This window comes from Lissotriton helveticus, chromosome 10 (assembly GCF_964261635.1).
Source record: "Lissotriton helveticus chromosome 10, aLisHel1.1, whole genome shotgun sequence".
In the NCBI taxonomy this organism is placed as follows: Eukaryota; Metazoa; Chordata; class Amphibia; order Caudata; family Salamandridae; genus Lissotriton; species Lissotriton helveticus.
The window spans coordinates 820,900,925-820,924,098 of NC_136071.1; the positions used below are offsets into that span (position 1 = coordinate 820,900,925).

A 23,174-nucleotide genomic window follows, 5' to 3' on the forward strand; every position below is an offset into this window, starting at 1 on the left:
GGGTGAGGCCACGGCTAGCCTCCACCACTATGTTTTTTTAACATATTGCCCTTGTGTCTGGTAGACTTTCTGCCCCCCATTCCTGATGGGGTGGCATATTAGGGGTAATCACCCCCATCCACCCACCAGGGGGGCAGAAAGTCTACAACTTTTTAGGGAGGTGCTGTGGGGGCAGAAGTCCTTGCCTAGGAGGCAGCTCCCCCTGCCAAAATCTATTGTGCCTAGTGGGTGGGTCCTTGCTTGGGGATCGCCCTCCTGTGGCAGTGAAAGTAAAACAAAACTAAAGTAAAGGACCAGAGGGTACTTTATAGCCCTCCCCAGCGATTCCAATGTCAGTCATACCCACCGAGTGCACTTAAAAGGTTAAAAAGTAATGCAAAGCAGACACTAGGGAACAAATTTATCAAAGAGTTGTGTTGCCTTTGCATCATGCAAGGTAACGCAAGGGCAACGCAACACCAAAATCAGATGTACTAAGCCATGCTAAGCTACCTTGTGTGGCACTTCGGTGCTTGGTAAATCTGGAGTAACGTATTACTCTGCCCTAGAGAGGTGTTTCATGGGTGGAGCAGGTGTGTTCCCACACATTCACCCATAGATTTTGGCCCACTCCCAGATTTACCATAAGTGGTAGATCTGAGACTGCGTCAAAATGCTACGCCTTCTCATTTCTTTTTCTTGCTACGTGTGCTACATTCTGCAGCACTTGTAGAACGAGGTAAAAGCCACAAATGATTGTTTGTGTGCAAGAAGGTGTCCCTTCCTGCACAATTAGAATCCTCCCTGCAACATAGGCACCCTTGCACCATGACGCAAGGGTACCTGCATTGGAGCTAGGCAGCCAAAAGAGCACAAGAAGAGGAGTGAAATACTCCATATGATGTTAAATATGGCGCATTCCTGCTCTCTCCCTTTCACGCAGCACAGAAAGATGTTTTGCTTGTGTGCTGCGTGAAATAGTGATAAATCTGCCTCAAAGTATTTGTAAATGTGGGCCCCAATTTCCCTCCTGTAAAATGGACGATGAGCAGAAGTAAATGGAGGAGACAACAGAAAAAGAGGATCACCAACGTGAACTTAGATAATGCCTTTCCGTTCATCTTGATGTCGCCATTTGTCCTCAAATCCACTTGCAACCAGAATCTCTACTGCAGATCAGATGATCCAAAGTCCATGGTGAGAAAGGCCAAACAGAGAGTCCCACCAGTCACATCCAACGTCCAAACGTTCCACACGTGCCACTACAAATTGCATGATTAGTGCAGAACTGCAGCATGAACACCAAGGGGGGACTGTTCAATGTCAGCATTGTTTCATCATAAGATACTTTGCGATTTTGATTAAGATGCTGATTTCTTTATCACTCAAATTCAGTCAATGTGTAGAAGGAAGGAGGCTATGGGATGCCCAAGTCAGACGTGTTTGTCTTCATCCCAACAGCTCATTCAATCACATAATTTCCCAACAACACAAACTTTAAAAAAAGAAACTTCGAAATGACCCATGAAAGTTCATTTGCAGGTTACCTGTACTATGGTGCAAGTTGAATAGTCTGGATTTATTGACTAGCGTGATCTTTTATGACTTTCTTCCAGTGCAGAGAGTTCGAAAACAAACACAAAACTCTATCATTTTAGTTCTAAACACCATCATATTTATTTTTAAAAAATGTTCATAGCCGAAGAACTTCTAAACAAACATTGGAATTTTGCCTGACTGCATAGTAATAATGTAATGAAAAAAATCCACACGTTGCAGAATTTAATAACAACAGCATTTAGAATCTCTCACTTCTGATTGGCAAATATCCTTACATCTGTTACTTCCAGTTGATTTTAACACTTTAATGTTCAAATTGTAATGGATGTACAACTCTTTTTATAGAATGAACCTTTGCATAGCAATTCGTTACGACATGGCAGTGATGCACACATTGCAACATGAAATTCTGAATATATGCATTTTTTACAGAAAATTGTTCAAAGAAAGAAAACAAAAGACCTCTTCATCCCTTTCTTTTCGTCGCATTCCTTAACTCTGCAGTATGCCCTATTCTCAGATAGGCCAAATGTTCATCACCTATTATCTTTTCCCCTCAATACTCCTTCTCCCTCTCTTCCCATGGTTCCTCCTACCCGTTAAGATGTCAACACATCACAGAACTTTTTCTCTCTGATCACAGTTTGCCGCTAGGACCTTGTTGGCAGGAAAGGGTGTCAAATTTATGGGAAGGTGACTAGTCCTGCAGGGATCTCGCTATCTTTCTTTGAAGAGCATGCTGAAGAATTGTTGGCTACATGTATCTAATAAAATCCTCATAGATAAACCCCTTGGTAGGCCCCAGGTATGTGTTGTATGTGGTGCCCAGGTGATTCTCTCTCTGAGTTCAGGCAGACATCTGGAGAAGAGAGAAGTGTCTCTATGGAGTCTGGAAGCGTCAATGGAGACAGGTCAAGCATGCTCACTGTTCTGCAACTTCAGGTAGCAGAGCTGGAAGTGGAATACTGGAAGGGGCTTTAAAGAGCCTGTACAAAGGGAGCAGATCCTGCAAACTGATTGATCATTTGTTATTTGGAAGGATAATTACCTGGATTTAGTTGTAATTGTACACTCAAACGGAAAAGCTGGAGGAGAGAGTGATTTTGTAGGTCTCCTTCGTGAGCTGACTCAAATACTGTGACGAATGTTTTGGATCTGTGCATCAGTGGAAAATCATCTGCAGAGGGCATGATTGACAGCACTTTACTGAAGCTGACTGAAGGGATAAAAAGGAGAGTTCAAAGTCTCACCATTCAGACTTGGATCATGGGTCTGACAAAGCATAGAAGCTGGAGGCTAAGTGGCTGTACATGGCCTCTGAGTGAAGGATGTCTGTGAAATGTAAGGGATAACACTTTTGTGTGAACTGGAAAATAAGACCCCAATGAAATTTGATAGATGGATGAATGGTCTGATAGATCTGATTTCCAGGAGACTGGCTAAAGAAAAGGGAAGTGGAAAGATCCCCAAACTGCACTTCAGCTTAATCATGACTGTTATTTCTTTCCTTAAGCAGTTGCCCAGTAACAGTGATAAATCAGCTACAGGAGCCAACAAATATAGGGTCTTTTCCTATATCAGGGTGTCACTCAGCTGTACCGCGGTAACTGTTTTAGCTGTAACTGGATCTCTTTCAAGAGTAAAAACTGACTTAGAGCCCAATAGAGCTATTCCCCCTACTCAATTCTACACTCACCTGTTGCTCCTTTGCTGTTGTCAGAGTTTAAGATGGACTGACTTATTTCCTATCTGCATTTAATTTCTTGGAAAACTGCCAGATTTATGAGTGACATGGGGTACCATGATGGGCTATCGTTCATTTCAGATGTCAGAAGTGTTTAAGATCTTGCTTATGGTTTCCTTAGTAGACTTGTGAAGACTATTTAAAACCATTTTTGTTGAATAAATTGGAGGTGCACTGCAATTAATTTTGGTTTAGAATTTTATATGGAATTTGTAATTCTGACAGTCCGCCAGTGCCTACTATTTCTAATTCCAAAGCCAGAACTTATATTGGTAATGCTATGATAATCTTAGAACTCTTAGAATTATGAACTTAAACAGTGCTTAGTCTCTTGTTTCAAATTCTTCTAATGGACCTGAGTTGCAGCCTGCTTCTTACCTTTCAATTATTAAACCATTTTCCATAAATCAAGACCTTTTTTCACTTTCATCCCTCTAGGCCCAGTATAACTCACAAGACATCCTGTCAGCAAAATCTGGTTTCACGGAGATTGACAAACATCCAAAACAGTGTTTTATAAATGCTCTTGCCAATCTTTAACTCTCAAATGAATTCTGCCTCCATTTACAAAACTTTAGAGGAATTGAGAAAAGCTGGCCACCCAAAAAAGAAAGAAGCCATGGATAGGGCATTGGAGGATATCACAGATGCTGCCTTTGTACGACTTTCTTGTTTAGAGATAAGGAATGGGACAAGGAAGAGATGAGATGCTGATGTCTAAATTACACTTCATTGTCCAATTCCTTAGATTTATCCTTCTTGCTAAAGTTAGCAAGCCTTGGCAGAGTCAACAAGTCTGGTTTGGATTTTAAACTATAAACCAGACCCATAGACTTTGCCTTTCCTTGTTAGCAGCTGCTCAGCAGCAGGATGAAAAGGAGCTTCTGGGTGTGCTGAAGGCTAGCACTGCCAATTGGCAAGATGAAAATGGGCCACTGGGTATTCTGAACATCAGTGGTGGCCCAGAGACAGGATGACAGGGAGCCATGGGACAGAGAATGAGTGAGCAGCACAGGGGCAGTATCAGAAAGAGAACCACTGGCCACACTCAGTACTGCATGTGTCCCAAAATGATGGTATAACAGTAGTACACGTTTAAAAGAAATTACATTGTGGCACTGCATATTAAATGGCATGTTCCCAAGATGGCTGACCGAAGAATCGTGAGACCTGGCATCTTGAGACCAAGCTATCCCAATCTGCAAATAAATAAACTAATAAAGCCACCATCATTAGATCAGACTCAAACTCGAGTCCTCTCAAAAACGATTCAAAAAGTCTCCTGGAGATAAAAATAATATCAAAAAGGGATTGCTTTATATACAGAATGCATGTATGACAGTAAATCACTGGATTATGTGATGATTGAGTGGCATGTTGTGGTGAGACAGTAATCCTACATGTACTTTTTTAGTGGTTAGAAATACAACGTCGGAAGGCAAGCTAGATTTTTCTGCAGCCAGACCTAGCTAGGGGCAGGGGTTGAGAGATCCAGTAATGGAAATAAAAACAAGAAGGTCTGGGATGGGTCTCCCTCTTGTACCTCTTAAGATTATGACGATTGTAAGGTGGGTCAGTTCGAAATGTTCCAATCAACCTTCCTTTGGGGGAGCTATTGCCAGGAAGTGCAAGAAATCTGCATACAGAACATGAAAGGCCAATCAATACTTGTGCTTCATCTACATTTCATTACAAATATTTTTAAGATACATATTAAAATTAGCCGGACATAAGTCATTTTAGCCCAAGTATATATACACACACACACACCAATACCTTAGTAGCTTTAAAGTCCTATATACACACATATCAATACCTCTGGAGCCTTAAATTCCTATCTATGTTCTTACATTGTAACACTGACAAATTGTCCGCCATGCCATTTCAGTCTGTTGAAAAATGAATGTGTGGTCATCATGCCACTATCTTTCAACTATTGCTTTAAAATAAAAAGGCTTCCAAGCTATGTTGATACACGATAAATAAAATTGACCATGTCGCCCACATAATCTAAGCTTAGTAAAGATTCTTTTATGCAGCGTCCATGTAGAATGAATTGGAGGTTAAGCTAACATGGAGCTTAGTCAAATGAGCCAGTTATTTGAATCAAATGTCCAGTTATCAGAAAGTCTTCCAGATAGTAACTCTGGACGGCAATCCTTGTTTGTATGTAGGACGAAAGTGTTGAATTGCAACACAAGTTGGGTAGGTGCCCATTATTACGCCATTCCAGGTAGCAAAGTGCCGGATAGCACACCAGATCCTGAACTTTTAAAATGTTATTTTTCCAACTTCTTTAGCACAAAAATTTACAAATGAGTTAAACATTTAAAAAGTAGGAGGGTACTGATTGTGGCGACTATATACAGTGTTTATCTCTTTTTCATTCCAACCTCCGGAAAATTAAACTGCAGGAGCGGAGGGTACAATAGTGTTACTGTAGGGACAACTAGGATAATGCGGCAGTACTTTTATCAACATGTTAACTTTAAAGTAAGGTATCACTGAGTTGATGAGGACCCACAATGTTCTTTCCCAATGAAGGAGGTTGACGAAGACTACCGCTCTACAGTTTCACATGGTACCTAATGTGAAACACTGTATACAGTAGCAGCATTCCTCAAGATATATTGGCCCTCTTCTTCTGTAAAGCTTTCATTAAGTCAGACATAAAATCTGGCTCTCCTGCTCCACCTCCACCTGGAGCACGCCCCGCAGGCCTTGATTCGCCAGGTGTTAGTCCAGTATTCCCTTGCCTCTTTGGGGGAGCTGGCAAAGGTTTTTTTATCGACGGCTGAGTACGGTTACTGAGCATGGCGGAAGGTGGAGGAGGGGCATTTCCGTTCCCAAAGATCTTAGGAGGAGGAGGGGGGGGTGCTGGAGGTGCCCCGGAAGTAAAGGCAGGTGGTGGTAAGGGAACTCCAGTAAAGGCGGGGGGAGGAGGAGGAGGTGGCGGTGGAGGAAATCCACCCTGACATGTTAGAGAAGGAGGAGGAGGGGGGAGAAAATCGGGTGGAGGGTCAAAAAAATCAGATGGAGGAGGTGGCAAATCATGCTCAAATAATGGAGGGGGTGGCAGAGCACTTGGTGCTGGTGGCAGTAGGGGAGGAGGAGGTGGGAAAGTAACAGTTTCAGATGAAATCCCAGAGCTCATATATTTAGGTTTCACTGGTACTGGTGGAGTAGAAGGAGCCTGATAAAATGAGGACCTTCGTATGGGGGTGGGAGGAGGTACTTTCGATGATGGCACGCCTGTGGTCTTCATTCTTGGCAGAGTGTTTGCTGTCTTGTTTATGCTGTCTTGGTTCATGTCCATTTTCTTTGATTCCTGCAAGAAAAAGAGGAAAGAAAAATATTGGTATGATTGAAATTATTATACAGTGCCCACATTAAAATTAGTTATAGTACTACTTCAGTGCTATAAATACTTCACATTCACCAGGGCTTTCAGATGCTGGAAGTGTAATGTTCCTTCATCGTCACCGAGGATGTTATTAAGCAAACCACTTTCAATTTGTAAATGCACAGATGGGCAAAAAAACAAAAGGCATATACATTTTAAGTGTGTTCAAAATGGCAAACTGTCTAGCTCAAAATGTGAGCGTTCTTGCCTTGTTTGCTGTTTTTCTTCCTAATGTTACATGTTAGCATATTTCTAAAGGATTCTTCTACCTGCAGATTCCACACCTTAAACATCTACTCGAGGCACCAGATTGGATCTTGAAAGTTTGCAATAGCTCTCTTATGCCAACAGTTGGTGCCATGGCTCCAAATTTATACTGACACTTCTTGGATAAGACTTCAGGGAGCTATATATGACGCCAACCAGTGCTCTACTGCCAGTTCCCTTTGAAGCAGACACGATGTACTCTGCTCTGATATATCCAAAGATTTTGCAGTATTATAGGTTCTGTTTTTTAGCTACTCCAGCATCTCTTGGTGTCTTGCCACTCTGGTATCTTCACCCTGATGAGTCTGGGCCATCCTACGACCTGTGTGGTTTGGGCATTTGTTATAGCCTCAGGTAGATGACCAGTGTAACCTCCCTTTGACCACGGATGGCAGAGAGGGAGACATCAGTCCAAGTCTCTTCAGGGATCCAGCACCCAAGGTATTTTCTCAGATTTGCCCTCTTTGTCCTCCCTAGAGCTCTTAACTTCAACTCAGTTCAGACAGTGTCTATCTGGCATCGTTATTGACCCCAGAGGGGGTCTGTTCCCGGAGGAGGTGTCTGAGTCTGAGCCATGGTGCCACAAGTCTGTGTGAGAGAGCTATTGCAAATTGTCCGCATCCAGCATGGGGCCAGGAGGAGAGTCAACAGGTGAGGAATCTGCAGGTAGGCATAACATCCAGCAGAATGATCGTTACCAAAGGCAAGCCATTTTCTCATCTAGGGATGGCATATGCCTACAATTTTAGTAGTACAGTTTTACAAATGTTCAATGATATATTTAAAAGATTGTTGTAAACTGGAACTGCCTGTCGAATTTAGTCAAACGGGATCTCGCCAGAAAAGAAGAAATCCTCCACAGAGCAGAAGTCATATATAATTTCACCAGTAGTGAGGAATTGAGCGCACCTGACAAAACTTGTGACGCTAGTCTAAGTACTCATGTACTTCAGAAAGCACATGTCGGCTGATAACACCAATACTCACATATCCTGAGTCAGCTTATAACTATTAGTGCATCAATAATAATAAAAGACATAACAAATCAGAAAAGACTTAAGAATATTTTGCTTGAAATACCTAGAGAACAGTGTTAAAATACTTCTCTTATAAGTGCAATATTCAACTATATTTAACAGTATTACATTCATATTCTGAGACGTATCATTGTCTATTGACGTTTAAGGGACATGTGAAAATTGTAGAGGGGTGGAATTTGGAGACTGGCAAAACATAACAAATCTAGGGTATTCTGGTTAACTCCACTCCTAGTTTGATGTTAGTGTTTAAATGTGACTCTGTCAATTAGTTATTTAGATGTGCAACTCATTGCATGTGGTTTTAGGTGGCATAATAATAGCTTTTTTGAATAGTACTTATACCTCAGTTTTTCTTTCTCAAAGATCTGTAAATAAAACGGATTCTATTAGCCAATGTACTGGTACTCAGTTTATTGCTTCACACGGGAGTTAGCTTATTTGGTTCCCAGGATTCAAGTCTATGATCTGCAGGTTACAGCAGATGTCAGTGGCGAGCATTTAGCTCATTGAGTCATCTTTGCCAAGTGCATTAATCTCTTTGAGATCTACGTTGGAAATGTGCCCTTTCTGTTTGCCTTCTGAGGCTGAACCCGTTTTTGTTGGCCAAAGGACCCTGTGCACTTTACCCTTGCTAAACAGTGCTAAAGTGCATGCACACTTCCCTTTAAACATGGTAAACTTGCCATATACTTGATTGGCACATTTAATTTACATATAAGTCCCTAGTGTATGGTACTCCATGTACCTATTGCCCGTAAATTAATGGCTACTAGTAAGCTGCAGCACTTATGCCACCCACTAAAGTAGCACACACTGTAAAACATGCCTCAGGCTAACGATAGCAGCCTGGTGTGCAATTTTAAAAATGCCATTTCGACCCAGCAAAATAAATCTTTTGTCAGGCATAAACCTTAATTTGTAATACTTGTAACTCGACCCTAAAGGCTCATTGGGCAGGGTGCATGGTATTTAAAAAGGAGGACACCTGTACTTAAGTTTTAGATGTCCTCTTTTCATGTACCCACAGTGAAAAAACCCAAAGTTGTTAGGTCTCGCCTAGGCAGCGCTTGCGCTGACTCTTCGAGACAAGCTGTATCCAGGATATAGGCATTCAACACGCCCAGCGCATTTGGTTGGTTAGTTGCTTTGCCTTTCTAAATTTCTTTACTGTGGTTGGTTAATAATATCCATCTGTCCTGCCTTTGTGCGCTTGGTTCCATCCCAGCCGACATCACCAATTGTTTTTTTGAGATGGCCATGTCTGGGTATCTGTTGCCTCCTCACTCGCACCCCCTCCCTCCCTCCCGTCATTGCTGCCGTCACTTAATCTTCCCAGTACCCCACCTCCCATTGTGCACTTAATCTCTCCAATGTCCCACCTCCCATCGTCGCTGCTTGTTTGTTGGGTTTCTGCACCTGAAAATGCCTGAGGGGCTTGCTGAACTTTGGCAGCACATTAATCGTGTGTGTCAGATGGCTTTGTGCAATGAGCTGAACAAACAGGTATTCGTGTGCTTGTGTAGGATCTGGAGCAGAGCAGCTCTATTCAGTGGCTTGGAAGTGATGCTGAAATTAACTAATTGTAGTGCTGGTTAAGACTGCAAGGTAATTAATGAACCACGGGAGCTAATGAGGTCTGCGCTGTGCTGGTTGCCTTGGCCATGCTGCTGCTTGTTATCACTTTTGCACGTTTAACTCGCCATTGAAAATGGATTCATGTTTCTTTGCACTTAGTTACTTTGTGCACTAGTGCACATTCTGTGTATAAACACATGACCATGTTCGCCAGAAAGGCACAGTTTTGCATGTAATGCAAATGTGGGAGCAAACACAGTAAAAACGTTATAAAAATAGATAATGGAAATAAATACCAGTATACTAGCAGAATAGCGGTGCGCGTCACTGTTATACTTTTATGGTAGGCATCCCGATGATTTTGAGAACATTTTCAAATAGTACGAAATCTGAGTAATTCATTCCTAAGGTGTGCCTTCATTAAAGATTGCTACACTAGTAAATAAATAGAAAAAAATACGGTGGCCGCTATTTATTGAGTTTTGTAGGAATGGCGGCTCGCCGCACTTTAGCTTTAAACATCTAATTCTTAAGCGTGGGGTGCCACCATTGCTACAAAACTCAATGAATAACAAAATAAAGCCAGGCAGACGCCAAATTCCTTTCCCATTTGCAAAGCCAATAGATCTCCATTTTAAAAAGAAGTTTTGCATTGCAAATGCTTGTTTTTCACTGTGGTAAGGCTAGCCTTCCATAGACTACCATGGGTTTGTCTTAATACATTAATTACATTATCACAAGTGATAACTTCAGTATGGGAGCAGCTAGAAAAATACTTCTGCTCATTTTGATTGTAATTTAAAATCCTCTTTAATTGGAAACTCGGAATTTAAATTACTATTTAGGAAATTGCACTTTTAGAAAGTTGACACTTTTTAGCTTAAACCGAATATGCCTTTCTGCCAGCGTCCAGGGTCACATGACTGTGAACGTCTCTCTTGGGTGATGTATATTCCTTCCAGGCAGTTGACAAAGGACCTAGGTATGGGGAGGTGAGGGTCTTCTGACAGGATGGCTGGGGAGGAGCCTTGCCTCTGCCCTATTTGCACTTCAGAGGGTAGCATGAAAGCTGTACCCTGCCCTTTCTGACTTCAGAAGATGCCTACCCTGTCCCTGGAAAATGCAGCTCACACCCTGGGATTCCTGCACTTTGCTTCCCTAGACAGACAGTAGTCGTACTCAGGGGAAAGGGAAGATTGGACCAGAACTAGTTTTGCACTGAAAAACCAAACAGGTCTCACCTTTTTAGCTTTGCCAAGGCAGAGCTACTGGCTATTCAACATCAGCAAAACGAAAAATGGTTTCTGCGAATGCTGAACAGCATAAGCCCAAAAAAAAAATATGACAATGAATATGTGCACATACGTCATCATGAATGCACACTTACAGCGTTACAGCTGCCCAAACGTGATGATGTGTATATGTGTATATATATATATATGTGTATATATATATATATGTGTGTATATATATATATATATATATATATATATATACATACATGGATGCATTGGCATATGTCGTGATGCAGCCGACCATTTTGTAAATTTACTGCTTCAAGACGGTGAATGCCTATCTTGGAGCAGTAAATTTAAAAACATAAATAAAATGTGCCAGGAAGCGCCTTTTCATCAAGCAATCAATCAATCAGGGGAACTGTAAGTGCACTACTCACCCGGGAAGGTCTCAAGGCGCTGGGGGGTGGAGGTGCGGGGGGGTCACAGTTCTGTTTAGCCAAAGAGCCAGGTCTTGAGAGTCTTCCTGAAGGTGTTCAGGGAGGGGGCGCGTCTGACCTCTGCCGGTAGCTCGTTCCTGGTCTTGGCTGCGATGTGAGAGAATGATCGTCCGCCTGCTCTGGCTCTGTGGATGTGCGGGGTTTCGGCCAGTGCGAGGTTGGAAGACCGGAGGTTTCTTTTGAGTACGTGGAAGTTGATTCTGTCACTGAGGTATTTGGGTCCGATGTTGTGTAGGCATTTGTAGGCGTGGGTGAGGATTTTGAAGGTGACTCTTTTCTCCACGGGAGCCAGTGGAGTCTTCGTAGGTGTTGGCTGATGTGTTCATGCCGGGTGATGCGAGGACGGGTCTGGCGGTGGTGTTCTGTATTGTCTGGAGTTTGTGGAGTATGGACTTGTTGATGCTGGTGTAGAGTGGGTTTCCGTACTTCGGTCTGCTTGTGATGAGTGCGTGGGTGACTGTCTTCCTTGACTCAGGGAGATCTATTTGAAGGTCTTGCGAAGGATTCGGAGGGTGTTGAAGCAGCTGGAAGTGACGGTGTTGACCTGTTGGTTCATGGTGAGAGATGAGTTGAGTACGATGCTGAGGTTTAGGCGTGGTCTGAGGGGGTAGGTAGGCTTCTGAGGGCGGTCAGCCACCAGGTGTTGTCCCATGCAGAAGGGGTGGTTCCAAGGACGAGGGCTATTGTCTTCTTGGCATTGAGTTTCAGGCAGCTGTTGGTCATCCAGACTGAGACGTCTGCCCTGGTAGCAAAATGCAAGTGGCTGGACCCTTCTAAAAAGTAAAATAAAATGAAATGAGGAAAAGAAACAAAACAGGCCAGAAGGAGTTGGGGACAGTAGAGGATTGGGGTATGGGATATCAAGTAAGTGCAGCTGACAAGCGGTGGTGTAGAGGAGGGAGGGGTCGGGAGCAATGGAAGGGTTGGTTAATATAGAAAGCCAAGTTTGATCGGTGATTAAAACAATGGATGTGATGAGCGTTTAAGAGTAACATGGAGAGAGTGGCGGTAAGGCAAAGGCGTGAAGGTGGAAGCAGCAAGCTGGGGGGGGGAGCAAAAAAACACATGCACTTCGATGAAGTGCTAAAAGTAAAACAAAAAGAATTTTCACTGAATATAAGCAGTGGAAGGATACAAGTAATCCATTCAAAAGGATGGTAAAGAAGCTATGCTCCAAGGGAATGACAAACAGAAAGCAAGATGAGGAAGTAAGGTTTTTGAATAAGAAGCAAATGAGATTGACTAGTAAGCCAACTAATGATAAGCAATAGGCTGACACAAAGCCCACTTTAAGAATTGGTACTGTCCACAATAGATCTTTCAACAGCAATTCTTGAGACTTAAAAATGTTACACAGTCTGCTGTCACAGTCCATTGTGATCTAGCCCTTATTATATATATATACCAATAAATATTTGGCAAACATGCGATAAACACGGGTTGCAGAAAGTTGCAACTGCCCATGTTTAAACACAAGTCTACCAGTCTCTGTTGGAGCTAAGCAGGATCTGCAGACGGTGCAAAGACACCCCTTTAAAGTGCACTCTCTCTTCCTAATTGATGTGAGACCCACAGGCTCAACCTGGTTGTTTTTAAGATGTTTCCAATAGACTTTAACCAATGAAATACGAGGATTGGAACTTGAAATTTGACTATATGTGGACCAGGGTTAGTGGGAACAACTGGCAAAACATCCCTGTCTTTGTATATTTGTAAAAAACACTGAATAGGATGCTATTCAAGATGCTGATCCACACCTACAAAGCCCTCCACAATCAAGGACCAGCATACATCAATCACTGCATAAACTTTCACCAATCCTCCAGAAACCTGCACTCCGCCTCCCTCTCCCTCGCTCACAACTCCCTCATCCCCCTAAGCAACAGCAGAGGTTTGTCCTTCTCCTCCCTCACTGCTATGTCCTTGAACGAGCTCCACTTGTAACACCCCTGGAGCTCATCCTCTCTTCTAGAATCCAGTAAGGGAGTCAAGACCCGGCTGTTCAATATAACCCGCCTGAAGCAGCAAGGCCCTCAGTGCCTGGATACCCTCACGGGTGATTAGCTGCGCTTTATAAATCCTGATTGATTGATAACTTAAAGAGGCAATGCATTGTGGTAGTCTCTGGCAGCCTGACAAATTTAGTTAAGTACCCTTAGACACCTTTTCAGTTATGTCTCTTCATTTGAGTCCTATGGAATGCTTTAAGTAAAGGCCCTATTAGTCACCATGCACCTCAACCAGTACCCCTTCCTCACCGTAGTAATGTTTACCAAACATAACAAAAGAATTGAGAGTGGGTCAAGCACATTTTTAAAATTTGGTGAAGATGGGTTCAACAGTTCAAAGTGATAAGCTGCCCTTTGCTGAAGCCTCAGTGACTGAGTTAAAAAAGTGACCGACAAAACTTTAGGAAAATGGCTGTTTAGGTTTAAACTCACCTTGCCTTAGTTATGTTATATACCATTAATTTCTAACTTTTATTAGGTCTCTGTATGGATTGCTTAGTATGTGGGCACTAATTAATGTTGTTTGCTCAATGAGAATGTGATGCAGCCACATAGAGCAGACTGTGAGCGGTAGCCTGTTTCTTTGCATGTGAGTTTAGGGTGACGAGTTAGTTCGTTTTTAAATTTATAGTGCGCAACAGATACCCAAAAAGAGTTTCCAGCCGCAAAGTAGCAAGAGCCTTATTGTCCAAGTAGATCAGGTGTTCCTAGCTGTTAATTACCCATCCTCTCATTTATGACCCGTCTTCTTTGGCTCATGCCCATTAACTGAAAGGCAATTAACAATGGTTAATGCCCCCTGTAGAGGGTGTTAACCAAAGTTCATGCCCAGAGCATAGGCTACAACACGTAATTCGAAATACAAATATGAATAAGCGATTTTAGTCCCATTATTATTCCCCCTTTCTCTCAGTCCACACAGCCCTATTAGGAGCCATGACTATCTCGCTGCATGGGCAAAAACGCAATCACGAAATTTGCTGTTTGCTGCAGGGTGGTGATACACAGTTACTGCCTGATGGTACCATTTGTAAGGCTGCACAGAGGTTCCCATGGTACTCCTGGGTATCTCCATGAGTGGGTGAAATCACAACTACACTCTCCTATGCTTGGGGTTCTTGGTGCGGTTTTGAAGCCAATGTGAGCTCACAAAGATACTGAGGCAGGAACCACAGACTGGTTCCACAATACCTGTGCACCCTGCAATCCAACCTCAGCCCTCAACAGTGGTGAGGTTTCCTGTGGAGTGACAGAGTGGTGGTTTGCATTACAGCTCTGCTTTTTCCAGCACATGCCCTAACCAGGAAAATTCGCACAGTCCTGAAGACAATACATTATTTTGGTTAATGGGTTGCGTAACCCTGGTTTGAGCCAGGCTCACCAACGGGTAGATTTACTAAGATTTCACGCAACGAAGCAAGGAAAAACTTCCTATACGAAAACTATACTTTGATAGGTCCCTGCAGCCTTGGGTAGGTGCACCATTTTGGTGCAAACCCATGTTTACAAATCATTGTAAAAATGGGTTTGTGTCAAAATACATGGGTATATAAATGGGAAAGGCCATGCTCCACCCATGTAACGCCTACCTGATGCAAGGTAGCTCTATGCGCTGTTACTATTTTTCTCGAGGGGGTCTGAACTGCTCTAGGTTTGGGGGAAGGGGTCAGGCTGTGGCCAAGAGGAAAATTTATTTAGACTCTAGTGAACAGAGACAAATATTATGTTTAAAATTGTGTAGTGTTTTTAATGAAAGAAAAGAGATTGGCACTTAGCCACTCTGTACTGGACCATCACTGTTGTATTTTTAACTCATCTTTGATGAGGGATCACTGTGTGGCTACTGTTACACTTTTAGGGGGAATGGCTGCCACAAGTATGATGGCAATCATGCATTTGATTGCATTTTCTAAAGGGACTTAGAAACACAACTGCAGTATTCGAATTGCAAATATGTTCAGAATTGCCAATTTTATATAATAGTTATGAGAAAATACGTTTGTCATTCCAAGGTACCCAATGATTGCTTTACATGATGAGGAGTAGAGCATTAAACACCACTGACTTATGAGGTTCAGAGGTCATCACCATGCACCAACGGGGATTGAGACCCTGTCCACCAGGGTGGGTATGAGAGGGAGACGAGATACATTGCTACACATCCCCTGTCGCTTAACTTGTTACTTCGGCAATCTTTTATGTTGCAGACTCCATGCATTTATTTTTTCTTAAAGCATTAATGTTTCTTAAACCAGTAATGGGTCATTTGTTAATATTAAGTCAGCATGATGCCCATGTGGCTGCCCTCAATGTTGAATTTCATGTCAGCTCGAGTAATGGGTTGGACAGAACTTCTTTCAGTAGAAGTTGAGTGCTTATTCCAACTTTGATTTGTGCTTCAATTTATTTGTGAGACATCTGGATAGCACTAAAAGAAGTCGTTCTTTCTCAATACAGTCGCACGCGTTTGGAACACTCTTGGAAGTAAGAAGCAGCCACTCTCCGTTGAAACTAAGAAGCCTAAGACCATTCTGCATGGCTAAACATGCAACTCTGTAATTTACAATTATTATTTTTATTAAAACAATAAAAACGTCTTCTAGTGCGTGTGCTCCTTGGCATGGCACTTCATATGAGCCATTACCAAAATGAGCATGACTTGCATACCAGGCTTGTTTCATACTCTATTAACTGAATCCATGTTGGACCTGATCCCCCTTCTGGAATAAACCGCTTGACACCAAACTAAATTCTACCGAGCTCTGCCCACAAGACTCACTGTTCTATCCAAAATATTACGTTATGATCCATATTCTCTTTTAATTTATTACACTAATTATCCGATACCCCTGAATTGAGGTTGTATAATGGAAATATCCCATATTCCAATGATATCTCATTTGTTAGGTTCCAAGGCTAGAAGCAGGAAAAAATGTATATCAAATTCTGTAAAATTGGCGTGTAAAACTGATGGCTTGGAATATTGTAGGCTATATGCGAGCAAGCAGAATCACAACTTTGCCTGTGCAGCTCTCAAAAGTTTAGCAAGTATTGGCAAAGCCAATAGGTGTGGTGTTGGCTGTGGAACTTTTGCTTTGCCTATGCTTATTTTGTGTGTTTTTGTATGAAGACACGTAACACATGAACGGCCTGGAAGAGGTATTGGGGAGCTGCCGATCCCTCACTAAAGTAAAACAAGCAGTCAGTAAAAACCCAAATAGATATATTTTTTCATGTAAAAGCACACATTCCACTAACAGTTCCTGAGACTGAAGGGTACTATTTACTGTGTGGATGTGTACATTGGGCAAGAGCAGAATGCTGTCCCTAACAGTCCTGTAGGCTAATGGCTTAAGTCGACTATATGCTGTGGAGGGCAGAAATAAAACGTGAATGCCACAACCAATGAATGAAGAGGGATAACTGAAAGTCCCTGTAAATAATCATATAGAGTATATACAAATATTTTTATGATTATAATCAAAAGATTTTGGCAAACGCCAGACCTAAAAAGAAGGTAAAAACAACTATGCATAGGAGTCAGGCTCCATGAAGCAATTGATAAGCAGGGATTTAGAAAATACGGCTCACTTTTATCCCCCATGCTATAAACTGGCAGGTAAATCTGAGCCTCATATACACAGATAAATTAAACAGATGCAAAATATGAGCGCATGACAGGTCCATCATTGGTAAGGGGAGCTGACAACTAGGAAGTGGCACTGCTCTATAATTCATCTCACTTGAAGGACAATCCTGAAGATGTAGTATATCCAGCAATAACGTTGCACTAGTAAGCCTGAATACATCCAAGCACAAAGAAAAGTTACAAGACATTATTTCAAGATCTACTTGAAACGCAGATGTCCTTTCTCTCCAGGAACCATGGAGAAGCACGGTTTAGGTATGCTTAGTTATTATGGGCCAGATTCACTAAGGTTTTACCTTAGGGTCGCACCACTTTTGTGGTGCTGCTCTGGCACAAAGTCCATGTTGGGATTTACTAAGCCATGCAAATCAAGAATTGTGTGCTTTTGCGTGGGATTTGAACCCAAAAGTAATGAAAATTAGGGTATAGCACTGCCTTGATTTACTTTGAGTCGGAGAGGTGTTACATGGTCCTTCCTGTGCATCCATCTATGTATTTTGAAGCAGGAAGGCACACCTTCCTGCACAAAAACCATCCTTAGAGGAATTTTTCTCTTTCTAAGTGTGCTGCATGATGCATAGAAAGAGGACACAATGAGGAGAAATAAAGATCTTTTTCTCCTTGTTGCACCTGCCCAGGGCAGGCGTATCATTTTGACGCAATCCCAGATTTACCAGTGTTGGTACATCTGGGAATGTGTCAAAATCCAGGGGTGAAAGCATGAAAACACCCACACTCCAACCATTGAATGCCTCCCTGGGACCAAGTTACGCAACGCAGCAATTTATCAAGGAATGCAGGGCCACGCAAGGAGGCATTGCGTAGCTTGATAAATCTTACTTTAGTGTTGTGTCACCCTTGTGCCTCCCTTGCGTGGGGGCACAACACATTGATAATTAGGACCCTTAAAGTGTGAAGTGAGGAGTGGATCAAACAGTGGCATAACTTCCATAGATAAGACTAAAAGAGTAGGGTAAAAAGATGCAAGATAAAAATCCAGCAGGCGAAGTGGGAATCTGTGACCCCTTGGACACTCAGCACAAATAGGAATCCCTGAACTGGCAACACAGACAAGGAAGCATGGCTCACACCACCTCCATCCCATCATTCTCCCGCTTCCTGCATGGAGGGCAGATCAATGAGAGGATTATGCTTTGTTTAATATCTGATTGCTAATAAGCATCTTGGCAATTTTCTTTAGATTATATTACGCTGCCTCTCATAAACAAAGCAAGGATTTCATTTCCTTAGAGGGAATTACTGTGCTGAAGAACTATTTTCATTTCAGCATTGGGACGTTAGAAGCAAGCATCACCGCTGACATGATATGCTTTAACTCCACTGCATCCGCAGATAATGTTGGAAGGTAATGATGCTGCTAAAGCTCAGACATGGGTCGTTTCACAGGGAGTTTAAGAATTAGTATTATCAAAACTGTCTCTCTTGCGTTTGCCTTTCAGCCATCAGATTTCCAACGATAGGAGGCCTGGGCCAGTGGCCTTATACCGCTTCAGGCATTGAAAGCTGCGGACACAACTGCAATCTTTATAGGCTGTTTCCCAGACCCCTGCACTTAATTGTCACCAGAAGTGAAAACACTTGCCAAGTATTGCTGGTCATAGTACATTTATCGCATACATTGAGTGATAAACATAGCTTGTGTCATTTGGCTTTGACTGCATGCCTGATTGTAGACACCCCAATTGGCAACACTCACTATGGTGTGCCCCCTGAATACTGAAGGTGGAATATCGTGGGATAGAAATATTGAGGAACAAATATCTAACCCAAAATATCGAAAGGTATGAAAGTATAGATTTTCTATATCGAACTCTACATTTATGTTCCTTGACGATATATACATACCCTCAAGGCACGTAGATGTGGAGATAGGAATAGTAAATATATACATCCTGTAAATGCACTAAACTGTTTGCTATTTTGATCTTCGATATTTGTGCTGCAATATTCTTGTGATATTCATATTCTCCATATTCGTAGTACAATCTGCCCAAGGCGGTGTGCAGGTTATGGGATAGTGGAAATGGAGAGAATCAGAAACAGTTAGGTCCTCATTTCTTGGGCTGCACAGATTGATTACAATTTACTAAGGGTTGCGCAGCACCTCACAATTTTGTGCTGCGTCCATAAGCCATATTTATGACAAATAAATCAATGGAAGTCTCTTTATGCTATGTGAACGCCTGCACAACACATTAAGGAGTAACCCTTATTCGGTTTTTGGAGAAAATAGAAGTTTGTGCCTGAAACATGGCGTAAATTTGTCCATTACAGCGCTTAATCTGCTTGTATTTCGGTCAGCCATACAGACTTAGGGCTAGATGTACGACCACTGGCAAAAACGGGATGCATTTAAAAAATCTTTAAGGGCAGGTAGTGGTCCCAGTCCTTTGCGCAGCCATTCACAAAGGTTTGCGAAAGGTTTACCACCCTCTTGAAGAGGGTGGTAAACTGCAAGTGTTTTGCGACCACAATGGCGGTTGCAAAGCATTCTTAGATAGGGTTTAGATTCGCTATTAGGTAGGGACGCCCTTGGAACACCCCTTCCTAATAGTGAGTCGCTAATCCTATTTTGAGAGTCACTATTTAATTAGCGACTCGCAAAATACGGTTAGTACATGGACCCTTAGGTTGTTTGCATGCGTAAACGGATCTAAAACCCATTTGCGCATGCAAAAATCCGTCGTACTTCTGGCCCTTGGTCGTTTCCTCATTTTGCTGTTGTGCATCAAATATCGGTGAAATTGATCACTCCTGTAGATTCAATCATTCAAATCTGGCGTTTTTTACAATTATTATTAAGATGACCAAGGGCGATTAATGAAAATGTTGAATACAAGGTGTAAACCATGAGATTTAACCTGAACATATATACATGAAACCCTTTTTGCACATTTATGTTTCCACAGTTCCTTTTTGAAACTGTTAAATCCGGTTCATAACGCAACCTGACTAGAACATTCATCCTGCCTTACTTCACCCTATTTTGAATGTAGGGAGGGGGAGCAAGTGGAACACCCTGCAGGCGGGATCTGTGTGTAGATGAAAGGAGACGCTCGCGCACATCAAGGTTCAGTAAAAAGAGCCCCGCCAATGCTTTTCGTGGCGTTTTCAAACAAATGGGAGTTTTCTTCAGGCTTTTCAAGATTTTATGACGTTTGGACCTTTTTTGAAAGAAGAACGCAAAGCCGCAGCTGGTTCGTTGCATACCTTCGTCTCCTCGGCTCGTTTCCAGGCCTCTGAAAAAGCGGAGCTGATGGGCGTCACCGACTGATGGATCTGTCCGTTCGGCTGAATCCCACCTGAAACACAGGCATAAGGGGAGAATGAAACTCACATTCGCTGTTAAAATAATCATAATGTTAAGTGATTCAACTCTGCAAGATTTGTATATGCTACATTATTCAGTCACATTTTATTCAGCGGAAATATAATCCATGCTTTTATCTGGTTTCAAACCAGGATATATCGTATTTATTAGAATTTCGGATAGAAAGGCGTTGTGACTGGACAGTGTGATTTGGCTCTAGCTGAAATTAAAATAGCTGTCCCAGGCCTCCCGGCTGTACAGATGTCAGTCACCTCTGCCTGGCAAACCTTTATATAGTCTATGCTAGTGGTTTTGAACCTTATGCCTTCTGTGGACCCCACCTTAATGATTACTGGAACCTAGATACTCCCGTTGAATCATTATTAGAATCTGGGAACCCCAAGGAGTTATTACTGGAAACCGGTGACCTCGGCCTAAGCATTTTCAATAAGTTGAACCAAAAAACATTACATGAAAAATACAGAAATAAGCATTCATCAAACAAATATACAAATTATGAAATATTTATTTCACAAACAAATATACATAAATCTGAATGTTAATGGGAAGATTGGAGCTGTACTTAATTTAATTAAGGCCACTCATTGTCCATAATATATGCTGTCTGAACTGAAGCACTTGCACTGCTCCTATCTGAGAATTTGAGAATACTACCTTAATTGCTCAAATTCCTTCACGCTTGCAGAATGTTTTACAGTTTTCACCTGAACATTTTGCATTATATACAGTTTATTAATCTGCTAATATTTAATTTTCTAAGCAGTCGCGGACCCCCTGGGTAGGCTTTGCAGACCCCCAGTGGTCCCCGGACCACAGGTTAAGAACCACTGGTCTCTGCACTTTCAAACAGGAAACAAGATGTTTGAAGTAATGGAGAGAACTACATTCTCGTTTTTAATTCCAAAGATAAAATATGAATTTCATTAAATCAAACAAACTCCAGGGGCAGAGGGAAGTGACAGCGAGTCTTCTGGGCAGCGCGGCCTGAGCAGTACAGGCTCTTCTCCTCCAGCACGGCCCTTGCTATCTGTGAAATACAAAAATCCAAGGGCACCTTTGGGGTCCCCAAGCCCTAGGGGACTCCTTGGAGGACTTTGGAGCACAAGTGCGATGGCTGTAGCGGGCTGGGGAATCATGTTCCGAAAGGAGCTTGCACCATCCGCAACCTTACAACATGGCAGTAGGCTCGGCCCCCCCAATTCAAATGTATCTTCAGGAGCAGAGCAACACTCAAGAGTACATTCAAGAAGACTTTGAGCATTTCAGTTGAAAATAAGTGCCTCTTTTTATTAGCCTCTCTCAGATGGTGACTTGAAATGTTGTGTCCTTCAATTTTGGCCAAAAATGTGGCTTCTTCTAGTTGAATGGTGACTAAACATGGAAAAGGTCAGATTTCTTATTCTTTCCAAAGCCTTGTGGGAACTTTTATTTTATAAATCACTTACGACTCTAAGTTGGTAACTAAACAATGGTTCGTGGCCACAATAGTGGCAAAAAAAACAGTGATATATTCCATGCCTGTAAGAAATTGGGTTGGTGGTTGACTGAGGTGTGAGCCCTGGTCAGGCAGCTATCACAATCCTTGTCTGGGTGAGACCCACGCCAACCCGAAATTAACCTGTGCATAACCCTCGGGTAGTTTGGCACAGAGCAGTTAAGCTTAACTTTGAGGCAATGTGTGAAGTATTTGTGCAACACTTCAAACACTAATAACTGTAATAATGTGAAAAACAACACACAAAAAGGATCCCACATCATGTTAGAAAAATATAACTTTCTGTAATAAATAAGACGAGACGAAAACAACAAAAATCCCATCAGTTGAACCAGTGATTTGCCATAGCGCCTACTCTGGCTGGGTCTGGTACCCTGTATCCAGCACCTCCCACACTGGTTAAAGAAAAAGGCTCTCTGTCGTTTATGTGGTTCGGCGCCGGAGGATATGCCGCATTTGCTGTGCTTCTGTGACAAACTGCTGGAAGAACGAAAGCACCTGCTAAAATTCAATTTTAACCAACGAGTAATTTGTTCACGAAGACAGGCAGTTCTTGCCTACCTCGCACCCCATGATCCTCAGTTGAGCTGTAGATTTGTGAGGTTCATGATGGCAGTGGAAAAAAAATGCCAAAAGCTGACTCCTAATTGCCTTTTAGACATTCTTTGCATCTCACTAACCTCACTTGATCTGCGGGCTTGTGAAGCTCAGGAAGGCAGTGGTCAAGAAAATATTAAGACGTGTTCTTAATTGTCTTTTAGATAATTTTCGTATTCCGTGATCCTCAGTAGAACAGTAATCTTGTGAAATTCAGGAAGGTAGAGGAAAAGAATTTGCCAAAACCTGTTCTTAACTGTTTTTTAGATAATTTTACTAAATAATCTATATGTATCTATTGTTATTTAAAATATGAGATCTCATGAAAAGGAAAAACTGTGAGTGGTGATATATTATTTCTTTTTTCTCTTTGTACATAGAGGTAACTTAAAATGTTCTGACATATTGTTTTATTTTAAAGCTTGTATTACAATGGTTTCAATTAACTTTGCAAATTAAAACTATTCCTATTCCTACTCGTATTTTTGGTTGCACCGGACTTGGACAAAGTCAGGCTGACCGCAATAGAGTGCGAGCAAATACAGGGAGCCAGTAAAGCCCGCTGAACAAAGTACCTTAAATCCTGGTTTGTGGTGCATTGCAAAGATTTGCGTCGAAGATGTGTTGCACAGCTGAAGAGATACACCGGTACTGAGATGCAGCAAGGGTGTGGTGCGAGGTCCTGCATTGTCATGAGGATCCTGTCAACGAGGGCTTGTGATGCAAAGACCAGTGGTGAGGATGCATTGAGCAGTCAAGGCAATGCATC

At 42.2% G+C, this 23,174-nt stretch overlaps 1 protein-coding gene across 3 annotated transcripts in view; it reads right to left on the bottom strand.

The window, feature by feature from the left end:
- Window positions 1-1,666: 1,666 nt before the first annotated feature.
- Window positions 1,667-23,174, bottom strand: part of APBB1IP (amyloid beta precursor protein binding family B member 1 interacting protein) — an 812,218-nt gene continuing 790,710 nt past the window's right edge. For 2 of the 3 annotated variants that reach the window (XM_078663435.1, XM_078663436.1), the window contains exons 13-14: window positions 20,193-20,284; window positions 5,774-6,611 (exon numbers count right to left, since the gene is read on the bottom strand). In XM_078663435.1, the coding sequence (XP_078519561.1) occupies window positions 5,904-6,611; window positions 20,193-20,284 (800 nt within the window). In that variant the 3' untranslated portion in view covers window positions 5,774-5,903. Of the gene's footprint in view, window positions 6,612-20,192; window positions 20,285-23,174 lie in introns of all 3 variants that reach the window. The other variant, XM_078663434.1, reaches the window with a different exon arrangement.